The following is a 27204-nucleotide window of genomic DNA, read 5'->3' as shown; positions in this document are numbered from 1 at the left end:
TAGACTAGACTATAGACTAGACCTATAGGACTAGACCTATAGACTAGACTATAAGACGAGACTATAGACTAGACTATAGGACTAGACTATAGACTAGACTATAGACTAAGACTATAGACTAGACTAGAGACTAGACTATAGACTAGACATAACTAGACTATTAGACTAACTATAGACTAGACTATAGACTAGACTATAGACTAGACTATAGACTAGACTATAGACTAGCTATAGTACTAGAACGATAGACTAGACGATAGACTAGAACTATAGACTAGACTAAGACTAGACTATAGACTAGACTATATACTCGAATATAGACTAACTATAGACTAGACTTGAAACTAGACGATAGACTAGACTATAGACTTAGACTATAGACTAGACTATAGACTAGACTATAGACTAGACTATAGACTAGACTATAGACTAGACTATAGACTAGACCTATAGACTAGACTATAGACTAGACTATAGACTAAGACTATAGGACTACAAGACTAACTAGACTATAGACTAGACATAGTACTAGAACTATAGACTAGACCTATAGACTAGAACTATAGACTAGACTATAGATATAGACTACTATAGACTAGACTATAGACTAGACATAGACTAGACTATAGACTAGACTATAGACTAGACTATAGACTAGACTATAGACTAGACTATAGACTAGACTATAGACTAGACTATAGACTATAGACTAGACTATAGACTAGACTATAGACTAGACTATAGACTAGACTATAGACTAGACTATAGACTAGACTATAGACTAGACTATAGACTAGACTATAGACTAGACTATAGACTAGACTATAGACTAGACTATAGACTAGACTATAGACTAGACTATAGACTAGACTATAGACTAGACTATAGACTAGACTATAGACTAGACTATAGACTAGACTATAGACTAAACTATAGACTAGACTACAGACTAGACTATAGACTAGACTATAGACTAGACTATAGACTAGACTATAGACTAGACTATAGACTAGACTATAGACTAGACTAGACTAGACTATAGACTAGACTATAGACTAGACTATAGACTAGACTATAGACTAGACTATAGACTAGACTATAGACTAGACTATAGACTAGACTATAGACTAGACTATAGACTAGACTATAGACTAGACTATAGACTAGACTATAGACTAGACTATAGACTAGACTATAGACTAGACTATAGACTAGACTATAGACTAGACTATAGACTAGACTATAGACTAGACTATAGACTAGACTATAGACTAGACTATAGACTAGACTATAGACTAGACTATAGACTAGACTAAGACTAGACTATAGACTAGACTAGATAGAGATAGACTAGATAGACTAGACTATAGACTAGATAGACTATAGACTAGACTATAGACTAGACTATAGACTAGACTATAGACTAGACTATAGACTAGACTATAGACTAGACTATAGACTAGACTATAGACTAGACTATAGACTAGACTATAGACTAGACTATAGACTAGACTATAGACTAGACTATAGACTAGACTATAGACTAGACTATAGACTAGACTATAGACTAGACTATAGACTAGACTATAGACTAGACTATAGACTAGACTATAGACTAGACTATAGACTAGACTATAGACTAGACTATAGACTAGACTATAGACTAGACTATAGACTAGACTATAGACTAGACTATAGACTAGACTATAGACTAGACTATAGACTAGACTATAGACTAGACTAGAGACTAGACTATAGACTAGCTATAGACTAGACTATAGACTAGACTATAGACTAGACTATAGACTACTAGACTATAGACTAGACTATAGACTAGACTATAGACTAGACTATAGACTAGACTATAGACTAGACTACTAGACGAGACAGACTATAGACTAGACTATAGACTAGACTATAGACTAGACTATAGACTAGACTATAGACTAGACTATAGACTAGACTATAGACTAGACTATAGACTAGACTATAGACTAGACTATAGACTAGACTATAGACTAGACTATAGACTAGACTATAGACTATACTATAGACTAGACTATAGACTAGACTATAGACTAGACTATAGACTAGACTATAGACTAGACTATAGACTAGACTATAGCTAGACTATAGACTAGACTATAGACTAGACTATAGACTAGACTATAGACTAGACTATAGACTAGACTATAGACTAGACTATAGACTAGACTAGACTATACTATAGACTATACTACAGACTACACTGCAGACTACACTATAGACTAGATTACAGTCTAGACTAGAGACTAGACTATAGACTAGACTATAGACCAGAAAATAGAATAGACTAGACTATAAACTATACGATAGACCAGACTGTATATTTTACGATAGACTAGACTATAAACTAGACTATGGACTAGATTGTAGACTATAGACAAGTTTATAGACTGGACTATAAACAAAACTATATACGGGACTATAGACTAGACTATAGACTTAACTATAGCCTAGACTATAGACTAAGCTATAGAATAGACTATGTACTAGTCTAATCACAAATGAACATGCAGATCTTAAAGGTCAAAGCTCTAAGTTATATAGTGGAGACGGAAAGCTCCTTGAGCATTGATTCTAGGTAATTGATTATAGCTACCAACTTATCCAGTCATAGTTGAAAATGGAATTGAAGCTTTAAAGCTAAAGCTTTAGTTAGTCATCAAAAAAGAGTTACATATTTCTGGAAAAGCTTTAATATAGCAGTTCTTATCCACTCTATGCAAGGTAATCTTGAAAGTGATAAACCTTTTTATACAAACTCTCACTGAAAGCCTTAGTCCTTAAGAAAAGTTCCATTAAACTTTATATAAATTCTAAAGCAATAAAACAAATTCCCTTCCATCTCAAAAAAGCTATAAATACTGACTTTTATTAATAACTTTATGGTTTTAATATTTAACTTTTTTTTACACCTCTTGACTTATTTAAATTAAAACACTCTGCCCAGTCATTGGATGTTTTTGTTTATTTTAATATTTTCCGTTGTTTTCTTTAAACAACAATGTTGTTTTAACTTAATTAATTTATGCACATATAATTTATTAAATTGAAATCTACTCAAGTAAAAAAAATACAATTTTATAAAACACACTTTAAGTTTTATAAATAAAATTTAAATAAACAAAAAAATACAGTAGCTTTAAGTTTAAATGGGGATTTTTTTTGTTTAAAATCTGTTTTTTATAATCATAACACAAAAAAGTTTTGAAAATATTTTTAAATTTTTTATAATGAGGGCTTTTTGTTATTAAAGCAAATTTATAATGATTTAATAGCTTTTGGGGTATAGTAAATGATTAATACCAGAAATATTTTAGGCTTAATTAGTAATTGCTAATATAATAACAGTTTTTTTTAGGAATTTAAAATATTTCAAAAATTTTACCTTAAAACTTTTAAAGGTGTTAATCAGCGTAGCTTTGTATTTACGGGCGGTAACATTAAAAAGCTTTAATGTTTGAAGTCTTATTTGAAAAAAATTCCATTAATTATATTGATTCTTTTAAATAATATTGAAAGATAATGAAATGGTCTTTTAATAGTTGAAAAAATATTTAAAACTTTTAAAGCTTTTATTCAAATAAGCTTATTTTAAATAAGCTCTCCAAAAGACTATAATTTCTCTCCAATAAAAAATCTTATAAAAATATTAACTAAAACTGAAGAACTATTTAAAGTTTAAGTAATCATAAAAACTTTGTTCTATAAACTTTTGTTATGAAAGTATAGAAAAGCTCTTCTAGTTAAACTTTCTACTCATTTCTCCATTTTGCTTTAAAAACCAGTAAAAAAGTTATCAAAATATAAACTATATGTGAAGAACTGTTGAAACTTTAAGTTCTTTTACAAAATTTGTTTTATAAACTTTTATTATGAAAATGCAGAAAAGCTCTTTTAGTTAAACTTTCTACTTATTGCTCAATTTTCATGACAAGTTCAATGTTAAACTTTCTATAAACTTCTAGAAATATCAATAAACTTTTCATAAGGTCGTCGTTTAGTCATTGTATTTGACAAAAGTGCCAAAAACTGTTAATTCTCAGAATTTCAAGGTAATATTGAAAAAAAACTTCAAAAGCTTCATCATCATTATTATCATCTTTATTCGCACTAATCATCTGCCACAATGAAAAAAAGAGCACTAAACTTTGTCTTCATTTAAAGTTTTAAACAAATATTAAAATTATAATAAAAAAATTTAAGTTTATTTGCCAAATAAGTTAAGACCATAAAATGTCATAAAGATTCATTGACTTTTTTTGGCAAAAAGAAAAAAATCATAAAAAAAACTTTTACTAATAAACATGATTTTATTTTAACCCTGGCGCTACTTGTGATGACTCAAATCAACAAAAAAAAGTTTTAACCTAAATTTGGTCAAATGTGATGAACTTAGTTTATGCCAAAATAAAATTATGTATGATTCATAACAGTTATTGATTTTTTTCCTAGCAAACACCAAAAAAAAGAAATAGTGGTTAATTTTCACATTTACATAGTTTTTGAAGAGTTTAAGGACTCTTGGAAAAACAAAGCAGGGTGTGTTTTTGGTTATAATATCAAACTTTTTACCAAAATTTATGTTGGTAATGTTTAAGATTTAGTCTTAAACTTGATTTTTCTTTTGGTTTGGATTGCAATACAATTCATTTATTAAACTAATTTAATCATTGATTTTTATTATTCAACAAATAATCTGGTTTCCTATCCTTTTCTTTGTAATTTTGTGTTCTTATCAGCAATAATATTTGCATTGTTTTCGTTTTAAAGCAACACCGTCACACCCCTGTCTGGTTTTTGTCTTCAGTTAAACTGAAATCTTGTCACATCAAAGCTAAATAAACAAAAACATAATAAAAGCAACACCTTAATTTTCTGCCAATATTTAAATAATAAAAAGCGTTCTTAATAAATAATTTAAAAAAAAGAACAACAATTGAAAGTAAAAGTTTGGACAATATTGAGTTATATAGAATACTAGTGTACCCTGGGTGTAAATACAAATGCCACTTTACAATTTTAAGGATTCTAGCTCTAATAGTTTTCCAGATATTCGATTCTTAATATTTAGATATAGGAATTTTTGTAGTTAATTTAAATGGGTGCCACGTCCCCGACTGCCAATTCTCCCATTTTCTCTAAGTCTATAATCGAGCCTATAGTCCAGTCTATAGTCCAGTCTATAGTCCAGTCTATGGTCCAGTCTATAGTCCAGTCTATAGTCCAGTCTATAGTCCAGTCTATAGTCCAGTCTATAGTCCAGTCTATAGTCCAGTCTATAGTCTTGTCTAGCCTATAGTCTAGCCTATAGTCTAGCCTATAGTCTAGCCTATAGTCTAGCCTATAGTCTAGCCTATAGTCTAGCCTATAGTCTAGCCTATAGTCTAGCCTATAGTCTAGCCTATAGTCTAGCCTATAGTCTAGTCTATAGTCTAGTCAATAGTCTAGTCTATAGTCTAGTCTATAGTCTAGTCTATAGTCTAGTCTATAGTCTAGTCTATAGTCTAGTCTATAGTCTAGTCTATAGTCCAGTCTATAGTCTAGTCTATAGTCTAGTCTATAGTCTAGTCTATAGTCTAGTCTATAGTCTAGTCTATAGTCTAGTCTATAGTCTAGTCTATAGTCTAGTCTATAGTCTAGTCTATAGTCTAGTCTATAGTCTAGTCTATAGTCTAGTCTATAGTCTAGTCTATAGTCTAGTCTATAGTCTAGTCTATAGTCTAGTCTATAGTCTAGTCTATAGTCTAGTCTATAGTCTAGTCTATAGTCTATAGTCTAGTCTATAGTCTGGTCTACAGTATTGTCTACAGTCTAGTCTATAGTCTAATCTATAGTCTAGTCTTTGGTCTATTCTATAGTATATAGTCTAGTCTATAGTTGTTGTTGCAAAATTTGATAGTTCTAGCTCTAATAGTTTTCCAGATTTAGGAATTTTTTTAGTTAATTCAAAAAGCGGGTACCACGCCCCCGACTGCCAGTCCTCCGATTTTTCTCTAAGTGCCCACACGCATGCCAAAGTTGTTCATGCTAAATTTGGGAATTCTACCTCTAATAAATTACCAGATTTATTAATTTTTGTATCTATTTTACATGGGAGATGCCACGCCCCCTATTGTGACCTATTTCTTCCAAGTATCGACATGAATGTCAAAGTTGTTTGTGCGAAATTTGAGAATTCTAGCTCCAGATATAAACATTTTTGTATGTAATTCTTATAGGAGGTGTCATGCCGCAGTGATAAACATGAGAGGTGCAACGCCCTTTATTGCAAATCCTCCCAATTTTTGTCTTGAACATTCACAATGATACTAAAGTGGCTCCGAAAAAAAAAACTTGTATTTAATATGTTGTATTTAATATGTACTTTATGTCGAGATGTTGTCATTGATGGCAAGTACTTATCACTCTCGCTTACAAATGAGTACTTAAGTAAGTCATTACAAATAGCAAGTTAAAAATGGGAAACTGGGCCTTGTGTTTGTAAGGACGCTGTTATACTCACAACACCAAGTTAGTCTATTAAGCATCAAATAATGGTTTTCTCACATATATACTTATTATTTTCATTGTGTATGTGTAAGTACTTAAAAGTAATCCTGACGGTATGTAGTAGTCATTGAAAATTAAGTTATAATATAAGTTTTTTGCTGGGTTATTGTAAATTCTATAATATTTTTAAATATACTAAAGTCAATTGTAAATATCTCCAGCTGAGATTTATTCCATGAGAGTGTTATAACTCCCATTATAATATTGAAATGAAACCCACTTGCTGTTCTACATGCAAATGGAAAATGTCATAAACAAGGTTATAATGTATTTAAAACAAATGAGAAAACTTGTTTTAAAAAATTGACATAAAAAGGATATAACCAATTGATTTTTATTACCAAAATCAAAATATTTTTAAGAAAACTGGCGTCTTAACTTAAAACTAATGATATTATTATATTTATGACATAATTTGTGAAATGATTTCTAAAACTTTGCATGCAGAGGAAAATTTATAGATTTGTTTGTAATATAAAAAAGTATACTTTTCTAAAGGGTTGAGCTACGTTGAATCCGAATCTGGTCTGTGATTCGAGATATAGTGACCTGAAGTTTGAAAAACGCTATTTACAAAATGTTGTATGTAGATGTGATGGAGAAATTCTCGGATTCGGAATGGGTCAATCCTTTAGAAAAGAGTCAGGGTTTCGAAAGGAATCTGCTGCTACACAAACTAGCATGAGGATCTACATTGAACAACCCAGAAATCGAAATATATTGTCACATTTTAGATCATAACATTAGCTTCTAGGTGGAAGCCCGTACTATAACTCAATGTCTAAAATGGCCTGGATTAAATATGACTCTGGTATATGTAAACATAATTTCCGACAGCCAAAGGGCTATAAAGGTATTATTACATGAAAAAGTCAACTTTAAGAAAGAATTGGACTGTAAGAGCATAACACCGACTTTTATTCCGGCGGTACGCTCGCTGTGTATCAGACCTTTTCAGAATTATTGGTTTAGAGTTAATCCGTCAAATGCAGGATTACAAGGCAGGACCATAATAATCATAAGGGTAATACCCAACCGAAAGGAAAACTATATAAGTTCCAACGATTTGAAATCTATTTTTATTTAATTTCGTTAAACATTCCCCCTTTATAAATGTTCAACCATTTGGTATTTTATTTGATCAAAAACTAGAATATAAATAGTATAAAAATAAAGAGACATTTGTTTAAAATCAACTGACTGTATCCCCTGTGAAGGTTTTCGTAAAAATAGCACAGAATTCGCTAGATACTAAGAAAAGGTATTCACTCTTAATCAAAGCATAAGTAACCCACAAAAAAAAAAGAACAGATTAAATTCCAAGTCCACAAACACCACTTAAATTGCTGACAAAAGTACTTATTTAGGAAATCTCTGCCAATTAATCGGTAATAATAGTCCATGACTTTCTTTTCAGTTTCACAGTAAGTTCTCATTCGACTCCCCCTAAGCTATTAGGAACACTTGAAAATTCTCCTTGAAAAGGGTACCACAACAAATCGTCTTACTCTGACAACTATTTTTTCTTTCGTCGAAACACATTTTGAAATAAATCTTTTAAAAATATACTCTACACAAAACATTTGTCGGTCTACCTTTTACAAAAAGTTACACAAAAAAAAAAAAAAAAAAAAAATATAATTTACCTTGAAATTGAACTTGATTGCACAAATGTTTAGATATAAAAATAAAATGCTACAACAAAGACTATAAAATTTGAAAAAAAACATATAAAATAAAATTTATTTTTATACACAACAATTAGTTATTTAATGATTAAAATTTGTTGCATTTTGTTTAAAAGTTATAGAATAGGCAAGACCATTTTATTTCTGCTTTAAAATGTCATTTATTACAAACTATTTGAAATGTTTTAGAATTAATTAATTAATTTAAATTTTGTTTAATGGCAAAAAAAAACGTAATAAATTTATTTGATGTTTATTTTTAATTATTAAATGATGTATTTTATTTAAAATTTATACAAAGTATAGATTTTGTAAAAGAATATTACTAGGGAAGCGTTTTAAGTATCTATTCTATAAATTATTCCAAAGTCTACCTTTTAGACTAATTTATAGTCTAGTTTATAATTCAGTTTATATACTAGTTTATAGTCTAGTCTGTATATCAGTTTATATGCTACCCTATAGAACAGTTTACGGTCTAGTCTATAGACTAGTTTATAGTTTAGTCTATAGTCGAGTCTATAGTCTAGTCTAGTCTATAGTCTATTTATATTTTAGTCTATAGAATAGTCTATTTATAGTTTAGTCTATAGTATAGTCTATAGTCTAGTCTAGAGTATAGTCTATAGTCAACTCTATAGTTTAGTCTATAGTCTAGTCTATAGACTAGTATACATATATTTTGGTTTTTAGTCTAGTCTATACTCTAGTCTAAAGACTAGTTTATAGTCTAGTCTATAGTCTAGTCTCTAGTGTAGTCTATAGTCTAGTCTAGTCTATAGTCTAGTCTAGTTAGTCTACAGTCTAGTCTATAGTCTAGTCTAGTCTAGTCTATAGTCTAGTCTATAGTCTAGTCTATAGTCTAGTCTATAGTCTAGTCTATAGTCTAGTCTATAGTCTAGTCTATAGTCTAGTCTATAGTCTAGTCTATAGTCTAGTCTATAGTCTAGTCTATAGTCTAGTCTATAGTCTAGTCTAGTCTAGTCTAGTCTAGTCTAGTCTATAGTCTAGTCTATAGTCTAGTCTATAGTCTAGTCTATAGTCTAGTCTATAGTCTAGTCTATAGTCTAGTCTATAGTCTAGTCTATAGTCTAGTCTATAGTCTAGTCTATAGTCTAGTCTATAGTCTAGTCTATAGTCTAGTCTATAGTCTAGTCTATAGTCTAGTCTATAGTCTAGTCTATGGTCTAGTCTATACTCTAGTCTATGGTCTAGTCTATAGTCTAGTCTATAGTCTAGTCTATAGTCTAGTCTATAGTCTAGTCTATAGTCTAGTCTATAGTCTAGTCTATAGTCTAGTCTATGGTCTAGTCTACAGTCTAGTCTATGGTCTAGTCTATGGTCTAGTCTACAGTCTAGTCTATGGTCTAGTCTACAGTCTAGTCTATAGTCTAGTCTCTAGTGTAGTCTATAGTCTAGTCTATAGTCTAGTCTAGAGTCTAGTCTATAGTCTAGTCTACAGTCTAGTCTATAGTCTAGTCTATAGTCTAGTCTATAGTCTAGTCTATAGTCTAGTCTATAGTCTAGTCTATAGTCTAGTCTATAGTCTAGTCTATAGTCTAGTCTAGTCTATAGTCTAGTCTATAGTCTAGTCTATAGTCTAGTCTATAGTCTAGTCTATAGTCTAGTCTATAGTCTAGTCTATAGTCTAGTCTATAGTCTAGTCTATAGTCTAGTCTATAGTCTAGTCTATAGTCTAGTCTATAGTCTAGTCTATAGTCTAGTCTATAGTCTAGTCTATAGTCTAGTCTATAGTCTAGTCTATAGTCTAGTCTATAGTCTAGTCTATAGCTCTAGTCTATGGTCTAGTCTATAGTCTAGTCTATAGTCTAGTCTATAGTCTAGTCTATAGTCTAGTCTATAGGTCTAGTCTATAGTCTAGTCTATAGTCTAGTCTATAGTCTAGTCTATAGTCTAGTCTATGAGTCTAGTCTATCAGTCTAGTCTATAGGTCTAGTCTACTAGTCTAGTCTATAGTCTAGTCTATAGTCTAGTCTATAGTCTAGTCTATAGTCTAGTCTATAGTCTAGTCTAGTCTATAGTCTAGTCTATAGTCTAGTCTATAGTCTAGTCTATAGTCTAGTCTATAGTCTAGTCTATAGTCTAGTCTATAGTCTAGTCTATAGTCTAGTCTATAGTCTAGTCTATAGTTAGTCTAGTCTATAGTCTAGTCTATAGTCTAGTCTATAGTCTAGTCTATAGTCTAGTCTATAGTCTAGTCTATAGTCTAGTCTATAGTCTAGTCTATAGTCTAGTCTATAGTCTAGCCTATAGTCTAGTCTATAGTCTAGTCTATAGTCTAGTCTATAGTCTAGCCATAGTCTAATCTATAGTTAATAATAGACTAGTTTATATTCTAGTCTATATACTAGTTTATATACATATATAATCTGTGGTCTTATCTATAGACTAGACTAGACTATAGTTTAATCTATATTCTAATCTAGTCTAAATGGAATATATATTCTAGTCTATATTCTAGTCTACAGTCTATGCTATAGTCTAGTATATAAGTATATTTTAGTCTAGTCTTTTGTTTATTATATAGCCTTTTTCTTCCAACTAAATCTCTGACTCTTTAGAAATAAAATGATTTCAACAATTAAAAATGTCGGCGAATAACTTGTATTTTTCTCTTTTCTTTTACAGGTGTTCAATTCTGGGAATTTTACAAAAAAAGGTAAAAGAATTTTCTAATTTCTAAAAAAATGATCAATAGATTTTACGACAAAAAAACTTACATGGATAAGTAGCATGAAAATCAAATCATATGTTATAGGAGTAGAACAATTAAAACGGACTTAGGTATTATATGTAAGTGTTTTATATAGGGTGCTGAAATAAAATTAAAATCCTTGCTGTGCTTGTGATCCATAGTTGTAAACATCTTACTTCTACTAATACTCTTTAACAAAATCACCGATCAGATTTAACAAAAACTAAAGAGAGAAAGTCAATTTTGCATTTTTTCATTCCCCCTTCCATAAGGTACTTTTTTGTTTAAAAGTCTTACTTTTCTTGCCCTGCTGTTGTTGCACTGTCGTTGTTGCAGTTATTTCCGTTTTGGCACTATGACACTTTACAACTGTTTCACTTCAAATAGTCACTAAATTAATTATATTTGTATTGTTCCTAAATTTAATTTAATTTTTTATTTATTTAAATTTTTATCGTATTTGTTCATTTGTCTTTTTTTTTTTCTATTTGCCAATTATTTAAATTTATCACAGTTAAAAAATTTATTGGCGCATTAAATCAATTTAAACTGTAAATTACTTATTGAGAGATCGCGCTACAACAATAACGATAGCTTTGATCGACAGCTACGATACAAATACAATTGAGACTGTTGACCACAAGCGATTAATGACAAGAATTATTTTTGATATGTTATTAAAGAAAAGTAAAAACATGTTTGTAAATTTTTAATTTTAAGTTATTAGAAAGTTATAAAACAAAAGACAGGATTGCCATAGGCAGACAGATCGCCAAAATTTAAATAAATCTCTTTAAGTTCATGTCTTGTTTGCCACTTTTGTGGATAGTAGTTGTGGTCTTAATTGTGGACATTTTATTATTTGTTCAATTTAAGAGGGAGGTACAAATGTGATAAATTACTAAGCAAATAGCGAAAACATATTGATTTGATTTTTTTTTGCTCTGAAAACAAGATTGTTGAACGGATAGAAAGAAGAAGCAGTGGAAAAATAAATGACAACACAAAAAAAACACATGATTAATTGTCGTTTTATAATTGTAGCACGTTTTTTTGTTTTTAATGACTTTTTTCCTCAAAGTTTATTTGTGGTTGATTGTTATAAAAGCTGACTGACTGATCATTAATTTGAACCTTGGGTCACTTTTAGGGGTTTTCGATTTGGCGAGTTTTTGTTTTTTTGCAAATTATGGGATTTAAGAGGTTTTTGGAGAAAACGATTTTTTTCTAAAATTTCCAAGCTATAGCATATAGTCCCGACTATAGTCCCAACTATAGTCTGTACTGTAGCCTTGACTATAGTCTATACTAGTCAAGACTATGGTCGAGACTATAGTACAGACTATAGTCGAGATTATAGTACAGACTATATTTAAATCTATAGTACAGACTATAGTCGGGACAATAGTACAGACTATAGTCGAGATTATACTTAGTACAGACTATATTTGTGTCTATAGTACAGACTATAGTCAAGATTATAGTACAACCTATAGTCGGGACTATAGTAAAGATTATTGTCGGGACTATAGTAAAGTCTATAGTCTGGACTATAGTAAAGGTAAAGTACAGACTATAGTTCAAACTATAGTCAAGACTATTGTATATACTATAGTCAAGACTATAGTTTAGACTGTAGTCAAGACTATAGTATAGACTACAGTCAAGACTATAGTATAGAATATAGTCAAGACTATAGGCATGACTATAGTACAGACTCTAGTACAGTCTTGAGTATGGTCTATACTAGTCTTGAGTATTGTCTATACTGTAGTGTGGAGTATAGTCTTGACTATAGGCTATACATAAGTCTTGACTATGGTCTATACTATAGACTTGACTATAGTCTATACTATAGTCTTGACTATAGTCTATACTATAGTCTTGACTATAGTCTATACTATAGTCTTGACTATAGTCTATACTATAGTCTTGACTACAGTCTATACTATAGTCTTGACTATAGTCTATACTATAGTCTTGACTATAGTCTTGACTATAGTCTATACTATAGTCTTGACTATAGACTATACTATAGTCTTGACTATAGTCTTGACTATAGTCCATACTTTAGTCTATACTATATTCTTGACTATAGCCTATAATATAGTTTATACTATAGTCTTGACTATAGTCCATACTATAGTCTTGACTATAGTCTATACTATAGTCTCGACTATAGTCTGCCCTACATTCTACCCTATAGTCTTGACTATAGTCCGCACTATAGTCTTGACTATAGTCCGCCCTATAGTATTGACTATAGTCTGCCCTATAGTGTTGACTATAGTCTGTTTTGACTGTCTGATAGTCTGTCCTGTAGTCTCGACTGTAGTCTGTACTATTGTCTTTACTATTAGTGTGTACCATAAACTATAGTCTCGACTACAGTCTCAACTATAGTCTTGACTATATTCTTGAATAGTCTTGGCTTTAGTCTTGACTATAGTCTTAACTATATTCTTGACTATAGTCTTGACTATAGTCTGTACTATAGTCTTGACTATAGTCTCGACTATAGTTTCAACTATAGTCTTGACTATATTCTTGAATGGTCTTGGCTTTAGTCTTGACTATAGTCTTAACTATATTCTTGACTATAGTCTTGACTATAGTCTGTACTATAGTCTTGACTATATATAGTCTGTACTATATTCTTAACTATAGTCTGTACTATTGTTTTAACTATGTATAGTCTGACTATAATCTGTACCATAGTACTGACTAAATTATAAGCTTGACTATTGTCTTGACTGTAGTCTTGATTATAGTCTGCACTATAGTATTGACTACACTCTTTACTATAGTCAATACAATAGTCTGTACAATAGTCTGGACTACAGTGTGTGTACCATAGTCTGTACTATAGTATGTACTATAGTCTTGACTATAGTCTGTACTATATTCTTGACTATAGTATGTACTATATTCTTGACTATAGTCTATACTATAGTCTGTACTATAGTCAAGACTATAGTTTAGACTATATATATATATACTATAGTCTTTACTACAGTTCTGTGCTATAGTCTTGATTATAGTCTGGACAATGGTCATGACTACAGTTATGTACTATAAACTTTGCTATAGTTTAGTTAACATTCTTCACTAACTATTGCCTTGATTATTATCTATAGTTGTCAGTTTTTTCCCCCACTGTAGCAGGTGAGGTAAATAAACATTTAGTACAATCATGTAAATTATTGTAAATTTTTCTTCAATTCAATTATAAACACAGTGAGCATTTGCAGTCACTTAAGCATTGATAATTTTGTGACATAAATTTGTGTAAACAATTGTTATTATTGTTTTTTTCTTCGTTTTTGCTTTCCTATGGCCAAAAAGTGTTTAAACAAAAAAATTTCACATGAAAATTACCCAACTATATGAAATTTTCTTTTGTACAATTGAAATTATTGGCTTAAAGCCAATTAAAAGGCAAAATTACATCAGGTATAGAGAGATGGATATGATTAACCAACCATATGAAAATTGTAGTAGCATGTGAAATAAAGGAAAAAGACAATTATTTGAGGAAGGAATAAAGAAAAAAAGTGTAAGAATTTTTAATAAGTGCGTATAAAATTTATTGGTTTATAAATATAAAGAGGATTTTACTTTAAGTTTTAATATTTTAATAAAGAAAGGAGAGATTTTTTCTGCTTTAGGGGAGGGGATCTTGAACAGTACAAATATTACACCAGGAAACAGAAATTATTCAAACAAATTGTCTGAATTTATGACCTATTAAAGTCCTACATAGATTACATGTAGGCAGTGTAGTAGTGAGTGAATGGCAAGTCTCTTATTGCTTACAAAAAGATAGTTATCTAAACACTTCCTCTCTAACTGCTTAATTTACCCATTACTTTAAGCGCAAACATGGAATACTATAGGTTTAAGTGCTCTTGTACTCGGCTTTAAAATTTATTCAAATTCCGCAGACTGTTTCTAATCTAAAATTTAAATAAATAAACATTTATTTTCCATTAAGTATTTTCATTAAAGAAACATTGTTTTAGATTTATTTAAAGCGTTTTAAATTTAAAACATTTTAATGTTTCAGAATTTTTTTTTTAATTTACGATTCCCAACACTTGTTTTGTCATTTAAATCTATAATGGCAAAGTATTGGTTGTATTATTTAGTTTATTTTACATACAATTTAATTTTATTTTTAAACATAATTTTTACACGATTTAAAAGATTTTCGAAAAGATTTTTTCAACTAAATTTAAAGTCACGATTTGTCAAGACAAGTAGTTGTTGGCATTTTAAAAAGTTCATGTTTTTTTCTTATTCATAATCGATTTATTTTATTTTTAATAAAATAAGCTTAATCCGTCAAGCTTTAAATTTTTAATTATAGAGTACATGAGGTATTTAAAGGGGCACACTTTTATATCTTTGAACTCAAATCGAAACAACTTAATCACAAAGATATTTGTAGAATTTAAAATTGTATAAAAAATGGATTTAAAATTGAAAAATTTAACATGATTATGTTGCCAGCGAACAGGAGAATATATTCTCAGGAGCCTAAAAAAATAAAAACCAATTTTTTTCTCTTAAAACCGATTTTTTATAAAAAATGAAATTTTCTATAAAAATTAATTTTATCAAAAAAAATCTTGAATTTTGATTGAAAATTTTATTTTTCACTAAAATTTGGGATTTACTCTTAAAAATTTGTTTTTCTAAAAAATATCGACTTTTACTGAAAATTTGATTTTTTACAAAAATTTTGAATTTTTGTCAAAGAATTTTCTGATTTTTTGCTAAAAATCAAATTTTTCAACAAAATTCCAATTTTTCAACCAGAAATCGAAATTTTACTATTTTTTGTAAAAAAAATAATTTTTCTTAAAAAAACCCCAATAATTTTTAATCGATTATTCGAATATTTTTAAAAAGCCATACTCACAATAAAATTATGAAACATATTTTTTCCTTAAAACTTAAACTAAATTCTTATATCGAATAATTTTTAATCGATTATTCGATTAATTGTTAATTGATTATTCGATTAATATTTAATCGATAATTGTCATACATTATTCGCCAAAAAAAATATTATTTTGAAATTTCCAATAATTTAAAACGTTTTTGATAAATTATTATTAATTTTTAATCGATTATTCGATTAATTTTTAATCGATTATTCGAATAATTATCATACATTATTCGCCAAAAAACATTCATTTGGATTTTCCAATAATTCAAAACTTTGTTGACAAATTCGAATTTTTAAACGATTATTCGATTAATTGTTAATCGATTATTCGATTAATATTTAATCGATAATTGTCATACATTATTCGCCAAAAAATATTATTTTGAATTTTCCAATAATTTTAACGTTCTTGACAAATTATTATTAATTTTTAATCGATTATTCAATTAATTTTTAAACGATTATTCGAATAATTATCAAACATTATTCCAAGAAAAATATTAAATTGAATTTACAATAATTTAAAATGTTCTTAACAAATTAAAAATTTCTTAATTTATTATTCGAATGATTATTCAAACAATTTTAATCGAGTATTTATGAAAATTGTGAAAATTTTTAATCGAATACATAATTGGTTAATTTTTGAAATTTTATTCGAATATATTTAATCGATTATTAATAAAAGATGTCGTTAATATTTAAATAAAATTAATTCCTTCAGACGATTATTCGGAATATTTCTGATGGATTATTCGAATAACTTTAACCGGTTATTCGTAGAAACAATATAGAAAATGTTGCTTCTTTGAAATTTTAAACAAAATTGTTATTTTTAATTGGTTATTCAAACAATGTTTAATCTCCACTTCGAATAATTTTAATCGATTATTCGGGTATGAAATTTTAAACGATTATTCCAATAATTTTAAAAGATTATTTGCAAAAGCTAACAAGAGAAAAAAATTTTCGTGGAAATTTTAACAAAAATATTTCTTTAATCGAATACTCGGATAATTTTTGAAATTTTATTCGAATATATTTAATCGATTATTAATAAAAGATGTTTAAAATGTTTCTCGTTAATATTTAAACAAAATTATTTCCTTCAGTCGATTATTCGGAATATTTATGATCTATTATTCGAATAGTTTTAATCGGTTATTCGTAGAAACTATATTGAAATTGTTGCTTCTTTGAAATTTTTAACAAAATTGTTATTTTTAATCGATTATTCAAATCATGTTTAATCTCCATTTCGTATTACTTTAATCGTTTATTCGTTTATTAGCAAAAACTAACAAAATAAATAGATTTTTTTGGAAATTTTAACAAAAATATTTCTTTTAGGCGATTATTCGAATAGAACCATCTGGTAAAATTAATCGATTATTCGAATAATATTAATCGATAATTTAAATATTTTTTAGAATTTAAAATTTTTTAGAATTTCAAATTTAAACTATCTTCCGAATTTTTTTCAACGATTATACAAATAATTTTAATTGGTTACTCGAATAATTTTAATCGATTATTCGTATAATTTTAAACGATTATTAGTAAATCTGTCCAAAAATGTTTTCATTGAAATAAAAAAAGCTGTTTATTCGATTATTCCTAAGAAACTATCGGTTAATTTCAATATATTATTCGAATATTTTCTAACATTAGTCAATAATTTTTCATTTATTAATAATTTCAATAAGTATAATCAATTATTCGCATAATTTTAATCGGTTATTGAAATAATTTCAGACTAATTTTAATCGCTTATTTAAATTCAGTTGTACTAATAATTTTAAACGAATATTCGAATAATTCTTAACGATTATTCGCAAAAATTATTAAAAAAAATTAGTTTTTCATTTTAAACGATTATTTGAATCAAACCCTGGGATAATTTTAATCGATTATTCAGATATTTTCTTACATTAGTTTATATTTTTTCATTTTCGAATAATTTTAATAAATTTAATCGATTATTCGAATCAAACCATTGTATAATTTTAATCGATTATTCAGATATTTTTTTACATTGGTCCATATTTTTTCATTTCTAACAATTTCAATAAATTTAATCGATTATTCGAATAACTTTAATCGATTATTCGAATAATTTTAAATACTTTTCCGACAAATTTGAAACGATTATTTGAGTAGTTTTAATCAATTATTCCAATAATTTTAAAAGATTTTTCGCAGAAATGATTAAAATATATAGTTTTTCCATTTAATCGATTATTCGAATCAAGCGATTGGACAATTTTAATCGATTATTTAAATTAGTTTTTTATATCAATCGATAATTTAAAATTTCTTATAATTTCAACAAATCTTAACTATTTTTGAAATGTTTTAACAATTATTACTATTCGAATAATATTATTCGGTTATTCGATTATTCGAATAATATTAATCGGTTATTTGATTATTCAAATAATATTAATCAGTTATTTGATTATTCAAATAATATTAATCGGTTATTCGATTTTTCTAATAATATTAATCGGTTATTCGAATAATTTTAATTATTCTTTTATAAATTACCAAAAAATTTTTCACGTAAACTTTATATTCATTTTTAATAGTAAAATATCAGGAGAAAATTTTGTATTTTAACCGATTAACCTAGTAATAGTGTACGATTATTCGATTATATATTATTCGCTATTAAAAACTAAATGAAAATAAAAGTTAATGAACAATTTTTTTATAATTTAAATTTTATTGTAACAATATCTGATTTATTGTAGTTCATGAATTTTTAATCGATTATTCGAATAATTTTAATCAATTATTCGAATAATTTTAATCGATTATTCGGAAAATTTTTTTTCAAATTTAAACAAAATTATCAAATCTGTTCAAAATAGAAGTTTATTACGAATTATTACTTTAATATTGTTCGATTAATCTTTGTTTTTTTCAAATCCGTTTGAGAACCGCTGTTTATTTTCAGTTACCAATCAATTTGACACCATATCTTTGACACATAAAAATGTATAGACAGTTGTTTTGTTGTTTTATTTATATTTAATTATAGATTAAGATTTTTTTATTTATTTAAACTTCACTACTACTAAAACATGACAGATGGATGGATTTAGTAAAACAAAACCTAATGTATTTTCATTTTTTTTTTTATAACAACAACAGATAATTTTTTTCATTTTACATTTAAACCGGGGTAAAAACCCTCATAATAGTTTAATTATGTTAATTATTAAACAAAAAGTTCAGAGAGGAAATTTTTTATTTTATTATAATTTTTTTAATTAGTTTCTAATTAAACAATTATTTATTGATTTTGTCAGAGATTTGTTTAGAAAAAAGAGTGACTCACTAGGGTAAAACGTATAAAATTGATTTTTTTAGCTAAAAATTTATTTTAGTTTTGTTAAACAGTGTAAATTTGCTAGATTATTTGTGTTATTTTAAAATATTTTTATCATTTTTTTATTAAGATTTTTTTAATTAAAATTATTTTTACTTGTTAAATTTCCTTTAATTTAAATAAAATTGTTTAAATTGTTAAGGAAGTCATAGATTTTTATTAATTATTTATGTAATTGCTCAATTAAATTTGGGTTTTTTTTTAATTATTTTCTTTAACCAAAATTACCTTTTTTTTAAATTCACAATTTTTGTGTTTTTTTAAAACATTTTTCTTTTTATTATTTCCTGTAATAAAGTTTCAATTAAAGCTTAAGATGTTATTTAAAATCACTTGAAATCACCCTTCACTTCACGTAAATTTTTTTTGTTTATTTTAATTTTTATAAAAAATATCTTGCAAATTTTCAAAACTTTTAAATTAATAGATTTTTGCAACAATTTAATCAAACAATTTCATGCTTAAACTTTTTAACAAAAATTTCCAGCTTTTTGTTTCACTTCACTTGATTTTTTTCCACAATTTCTCATTCATTCACCCAGTACTACCGCGTGCTTTTTATTTGTTGTGATTTTATTTTCGGCATACTAATAATAAATCGTATCTATTTGTGTGATTTTTTCCTAATTTCACCGCTTCAAGCGCGTTTTTTGTACTTAAAATTACGACACAACAACTTTACTACTCAAACGCATTCAGCAAACTAATAAAATACTATGAAAAAACCCCAAACAAAAGTCAAACAAAAACAAAAAAACAAACTTAAAGCTACTTTTAACAAAAAAATTTGTATCTGCTGCTTTTTGCTCTGCTTTGTTCTCGTAGATACTTTTTTCGATTGGATTGAAATTCATACATGTTTTTTATTGTTGTTGTTGTGTGTACAAAACCAAGGTATTGTTTCAATTTTGAGTTTGTGTTTGTTGTTGCTGCTGTTATGATTTTTTAGAATTCTCGTTGTTGTTGTTGTGTTATGTTGCTCTTTAAATACGATTTTTTTGTAAAATGTCAGAGCTTTAAGTGAGGGAATCTTTTTAAAAAAAAAAATATTTTTAAAATCCAAATTTTTCAACAAAATTAAACAATATTTTGTAAGTTTAATAAAATCATAAATATTCTTTCAAAATTATTCGATTAATCGATTAAAATTATTCGATTAAAAATTATTCGCTTAATCGATTAAAATTGTTCGAATAATCGTCATTCGATTAAACTATTAAAATTACTTGAATAATCGATTAAAAATCGAATCAAAATTTACAAGAATTCTTGATAAGTAGAGAAATATAAAAAATAATTGATTATAATTATTCAATTAATCGATTAAAAATTATTCGAATAATCGATTAAAATTAGTCGAATAATCGAATCAAAGTTTACAAGAATTCTTGATAAGTAGATCAATATAATAAACAATTACGTAAGTTAAATAAAATTATAAAATTTTCTTTTAAAATTATTCGATTAATCGATTAAAATTATTCGATTAATCCATTAAAATTATTCGATTAATCAATTAAAAATTATTCTATTCATCGATTATAATTATTCGATTATAATTATTCAATTATCGATTAAAAATTATTCGAATAATCAATTAAAATTATTCGAATAATCGATTCAAAGTGTTCAAAAATTCTTGATAAATAGAAAAGTATAAAAAATCAATATTTCGTAAGTTTAATAAAATTATAAAATTTTCTTTAAAAATTATTCTATTAATCGATTAAAATTATTCGATTAATCGTTTAAAATTATTCGGTTAATCAATTAAAAATTATTCGATTAATCGATCATAATTAATCGATTATAATTAGTCAATTAATCGATTAAAAATGATTCAAATAATCGATTAAAATTATTCGAATAATCGATTCAAAGTGTTCAAGAATTCTTGATAAGTAGATAAATATAAAAATATCAATATTTCGTAAATTAAAGAAAATTATAAAATTTTATTTTAAAATTATTCGATTAATCGATTAAAATTATTCGATTATTCGATTAAAATTATTCGATTAATCGATTAAAAACTATTCGACTAATCGATTAAAAATTATTCGATTAATCGATTATGATTATTCAATTACTCCAGTAAAAATTATTCGAATAATCGATTAAAATTATTCGAATAATCGATTAAAATTTTTCAAGAATTCTTAATGAATAGTGAAATATAAAAAAATCAATATTTCGTAAATTAAATAAAATTATAAAATTTTCTTTTAAAATTATTTGATTAATCGATTAAAATTTATTCAATTAATCAATTAAAAATTATTCGATTAATCGATTAAAATTATTCGATTAATCGATTACAATTATTCTATTATAATTATCCAATTAATCGATTAAAAATTATTCGAATAATCGATTAAAATTATTCGAATAATCGATTCAAAGTGTTCAAGAATTCTTGATAAGTAGAGAAATATAAAAAATCAATATTTCGTAAGTTAAATAATGTTATAAAATTTTCTTTTAAAATTATTCGATTAATCGATTAAAATTATTCGAATAATCGTTTAAAATTATTTCAATCGATTCATATTATTTAAATAATCGATTATATAATCTATAAAAATTATTCGAATAATCGTTTGAAAATGTTTGAAAAATTTCGTTAACGTTTTCAAAAAATAAATAAACGAGTAAATTTGTTCATTAAAATCAACAGAAAAAAATCTATTTTAAAAAATTATTTAAAAAAAAAAATCGCTTAAAATTATTCGATTAACTTTAAGCAAAATCTGGATAAAGAGAATAATATTCGAATAATTAATTAAAATTGTCCAACAGGTTAAAATAAATCTTTATATAAATAAATAATATGCTAAATTTCGAACATAAATCGATTAAAATAAATCGGCTAATCGATTGAATTTATCTAAATAATCGATTGTAATTCGAATAATTTAAATTATTCTATTAATCGTTAAGAATTATTCGTTAAACTATTGTAATTTTTTCTAAATAAAAATTATTAAAATAAACTATTAATCTTAAGTTATTATTCGATTAATAAACAAACAATTTAGAAATTCGTCTATTAAACGATTAAAATATACAGTTTAATCGATTAAATATACCCGATAAATAGATTAAAAACCAACTATTTTACATTACTTGCTTTATCGATACACAAATTAACCAATTATTTGATTGAAAATATTATAACTGAACGAATTTTTTCGATTAATCGATTAAAATTATTCGAATAATCGATTAGAATTATCCGAATAATCGGTTAAGAATTTATGAAAAATCTCTTTAAATCGAAAAACAAACAATCTAGAAATTTGTCAATTAATCGACTAATATATTTCGGTTAATCGAATAAATTTACCCAATTATTCGATTAGAAACCGACTATTTAATTTACATTATTCGTTCAGCTGATACATATAAAACAATAATTAGGTTGAATTTTTTTATAAATTAACGAGTTTTTCGAATAATCGATTAAAATTATTCGAATAATCGATTTAAATTATTCGAATAATCGATTTAAATTATTCGAATAATCGATTAGATTTATCCGATTAATCAATTTAAAATATTTTTAAAAAATCGTTCAATAGAAAAATGATCCAATTAATCGACTAAATTTACCCGATTAATCGACTAAAACTCCAATACTTTAAATTATTTGATCAATAGATAAAATCCGATAAATTAATGTAATTTTATAAATTAAAGTGTTTTTCGATTAATCGATTAAAATTATTCGAATAATCGATTAAATTTAAGTGAATAATTGAATAAGAACTTATCAAAATTTTCTTTAAATTGATTAAATTTACCCAGTTATTAGATACGTTGAGTCGAATACGTTTACTTACTAATCAATGCATATAACCCGGTTAAATTTATCCGAATAAAAGATTAACAACCGACTACTTTACATTATTCGATCAATACAAATTAAACAATTATTTAGTTGAATTTTTAAAAAATGTTTGTTTTTGATTAATCGATTAAAATTATTCGAATAATCGATTGAAATTAATCGATTAAAAATTTAAGTGGTTTTCAGTAAAAAATTGATTTTTCACTAAAATATCTAAGACTGTTCCTTTGTATTTGGTTTGATAGGAATGATGTTCCCGCTAGTATGATATTTTAGATAATTGTCCTCTGCCTAATCGCCCCCTGACTCGCTTTTTTAGTAATTTACTTACTGATTTAATAAGAAATTTTGTTAAAATTTTGAAACTTACCTGAAAATAAAAAAAAAGAAAATCATTAGATATTGAAAATTATTGATTAAATTTCTATCTAATTAAAAAAAATATATCAACAAGAAATTTTAAACAATTTTTTAACTTTTCACTCTTTAACATCCCTGCCTAAATCTGTAAATAACATGGTGTGTAGTTTTATAACTTGGTAAAGCGTGTGTGTTAATAAATCACCCCGTGTTTTTGTTTATAAAAATTATAGTTTTGTTTTTTTTTTTTATTTTTTGCTCATAATCTTGTTCTTTAGCTCTTTCTCTTCCATTACCCTTTTCCGAATTTAAGAACCAGAAAAACAAAGAACCAATTATAACATTTTACCACTATTTTGTATGGAACTCAGAAAAAGCATCTTTAAGAACCAAAAAATCACACATGTAGTATCTAGATACTTAAACTTGCACATGTGTTATTTGTTGTTATTATTTAAATAAATTCTCTTGGTTTTTTTAGGGTTCTCTCTCGAAACCTGTTTACTTTTCTTTGATTGCAAATGGCTGAATATAGTTCTCAATATATTTGCTGAATAGTAATTGAGAGTGTGTTTGTAATCATTTTTGTATCTGTGTTTTTATTTGGATTGTATTTTGTGGATGCATATGTTTAGAGGGCATTGCCAGATTTAAATGTTTAATTTTAAACATTTGTTGGTTACAATTTAAAATAATACCAAGACTATAGAATAGACTATAGACCAGACTATAGACTAGACTATAGACTTCACTATATACTATAGACTAGACTATAGACTAGACTATAGACTAGACTATAGACTAGACTATAGACTAGACTATAGACTAGACTATAGACTAGACTATAGACAGACTATAGAATAGACTAGACCATAGAATAGACTAGACTATAGAATAGACTAGACCAGCGGTTCCCACCGTTTTTTACTTCGCGGACCCCTTGAGGAATTTATTTAATTTCACGGACCCCCATACATATTTTGATATCTTATTGTTATAAATAACACTGTGATACAAAAGTGAAGAAAAATAAAATGCAGGCGTTCTCATATACCAATTCTATTTCGTTATAGTCCATAGAGTACGAATATATTTTTAGTTTTCCCCTATCACTTCGTTAACTTACTTTTTAAGAGCAAAAGATGCAAAAAAGAGCCATTTTTGAAGTTTTAAATTTGAAAAATCATAAGTTTAGTAGTTTTCATCCGATTTTTAAATCCGATATTTTTTTAATGATACAAGTGTCTTTTAATCAAAAAAAAGAAATCCAAAATTTATGGTCAAATGTCTGAGTTACGGTCGTTTAAGTAAAAAAATTCACACTTTTTTAAAAAATTTTCATTTTCATCATGCTCTACTTTGACCATGAGGCAGTGAGTTCATCTTTTATTACTTTCCTGAAGAATCACATAAAGGAAGGTTTCTAAAACTTGTTATTTCATAAAAATCTATGAAAAACTGGATGATTTATGCCAATTTTTCTAATAGCATGTTTCTCGAATTTTTGGTTTTCTCCATACAAATTAATTTTTGTATAAAAATGTTTATAAACATTTTTTAAACTTGTTACAAAGAAAAGCAGAAACATGAACGTTTTTGTATGGAAGAAATATGCTATATTTTTATAAAACTTAGCACAACTCATAACCTTTTTCATCGATTATCATAAATTGATCATCATTGGAAACCCAACTTAATGTGCCTTTTTTCAAATGTAATAAAAGCTAAAGTTACTGCTTCATGGCCAACGTAGAGCAGTATGAAAATTAAAAATTGTGAAAAAAGTGTGAGTTTTTTTACTTAAATGGCCGTAACCAAGACATTAATCATAAATTTTGGATTTATTTTTTTGGGTTGAAAGACAACACTTGTATCTTTAAAACAAAATATCCAATTTGAAAATCGGTTGCAAACTACCAAACATATATTTTTTTAAAGTTAAAACTTCAAAAATTGCTCTTTATCACAACTTTTGCTCTTAAAAAGGAATTAAACGAAGTGATCGGGAAAAATTAAAAATAAATTCCTACTCTATGGACTATAACGAAATAAAATTGGTATATGAGAACCCCTGCATTTTTTTGCTGTATCACTGTGTAATTGTTCGTCCGAAAATTGTCTTAGTCCTGCTCCATAAACCCTATAAAATATTCCCGTACATTGAGAACATTTAGTATTTCGGAGATGTTTTCAATTTCATAGTTTTAAATATAGAATGACTTCTAACATGATGTTTAATTTTATGATCGTGAGAGCTTTCATGTTCATTTCTCGTCAAGGTAGAGAAAAGGTTTCTTTAACAAGTATTGTCGACATGTGCTTAAAGAGTCATGTTTCTAAATTTTTTTGCGATTGCATAGGAGTGGGCTGAGTATGTAAGCTAAGTTTTCAGGAAAATATGTGAAAGTTAGACTTCTTCGATGTTGTTGCGGAATGCGTTACCCACATAAAATATGATCTGAACTCTTTGCGAATGTACTGTGAATTTGGATCTTAAATTTGAATTTTAAAATACCTACGAATTATTTTACTGTGTGGTTTTGACTATTTACGCAAAACGCTATGAATTTTCTGATGTAGATTTAATAATATTGGACAACAAAATGAAGTTAAAATCTGTGTATCACGTTGGAATGGAATATTTATATTTAAAATTAACTAGATTAACACTTTTGCTTACAATTTAAAAAAATATTATGAAATGTGACCTAACTTCATATTCCGGGATACCAGTATTAGTATTTAATTCTAAGGCAAATTATTATCCGTCTGCTATAAAAACATTTATTTCGATACATATATATTTATAAAAATTACAAATCACGTAATACTTTACGTTATAAAAGTGAAACAATAAATTTGTAGGGCCTAGCTTCATCCTGATAAACGACCGAAACAATAAAATTCAAAGAGTCACCAACAAATCTGGGATTATTGAATAAAAATTGTGCATTTTAGTATTTATGAAAAATTTGGAGATATTTTTAATATTTTGTAACATATAGAGAATATTTTTTATTCATGATTTTTTTCGTTCGTCTTCGCGGACCCCCTAGGATTTTGCTACGGACCACTAGGGGTCCGCGGACCCCCTTTTGGGAACCGTTGGACTAGACTATAGAATAGACTAGACTATAGAACAGACTAGACTATAGAATAGACTAGCCTATAGACTAGACTATAGACTATAGACAAGACTTTTGACTAGACTATAGACTAGACTATAGACTAGACTATAGACTAGACTATAGACTAGACTATAGACTAGACTAGACTAGACTATAGACTAGACTATAGACTAGACTATAGACTACACTATAGACTAGACTATAGACTAGACTATAGACTAGACTATAGACTAGACTATAGACTAGACTATAGACTAGACTATAGACTAGACTATAGACTAGACTATAGACTAGACTATAGACTAGACTATAGACTAGACTATAGACTAGACTATAGACTAGACTATAGACTAGACTATAGACTAGACTATAGACTAGACTATAGACTAGACTATAGACTAGACTATAGACTAGACTATAGACTAGACGATAGACTAGACTATAGACTAGACTATAGACTAGACTATAGACTAGAAACTATAGACTAGACTATAGACTAGACTATAGACTAGACTATAGA

The 27204-nt window shown here is 26.9% G+C and overlaps 2 protein-coding genes across 2 annotated transcripts in view; both read right to left on the bottom strand.

The window, feature by feature from the left end:
- The window catches only part of LOC119612262 (cell wall protein RBR3-like), a gene marked incomplete at its 3' end in the record, with an annotated part of 84243 nt that overhangs the window by 9111 nt on the left and 47928 nt on the right, over nucleotides 1–27204 (bottom strand). The gene's annotated exons all lie outside the window — the stretch shown is intronic.
- The window catches only part of LOC119612261, a 33322-nt gene continuing 29212 nt past the window's right edge, over nucleotides 23095–27204 (bottom strand). Inside the window, exon 2 of the mRNA XM_037968024.1 lies at nucleotides 23095–23566. Within this exon, the coding sequence (XP_037823952.1) occupies nucleotides 23456–23566 (111 nt within the window). The 3' untranslated portion in view covers nucleotides 23095–23455. The remainder of the gene's footprint in view (nucleotides 23567–27204) is intronic.

This window comes from Lucilia sericata, unplaced genomic scaffold (genome assembly GCF_015586225.1).
Source record: "Lucilia sericata isolate MDLA Ls3-8-SP2 unplaced genomic scaffold, ASM1558622v1 Contig001641F_arrow, whole genome shotgun sequence".
NCBI classification, from domain to species: domain Eukaryota; kingdom Metazoa; phylum Arthropoda; class Insecta; order Diptera; family Calliphoridae; genus Lucilia; species Lucilia sericata.
Note: the sequence above shows the minus strand (reverse complement) of the source record. Positions and strands in the feature narration are given on the sequence as shown.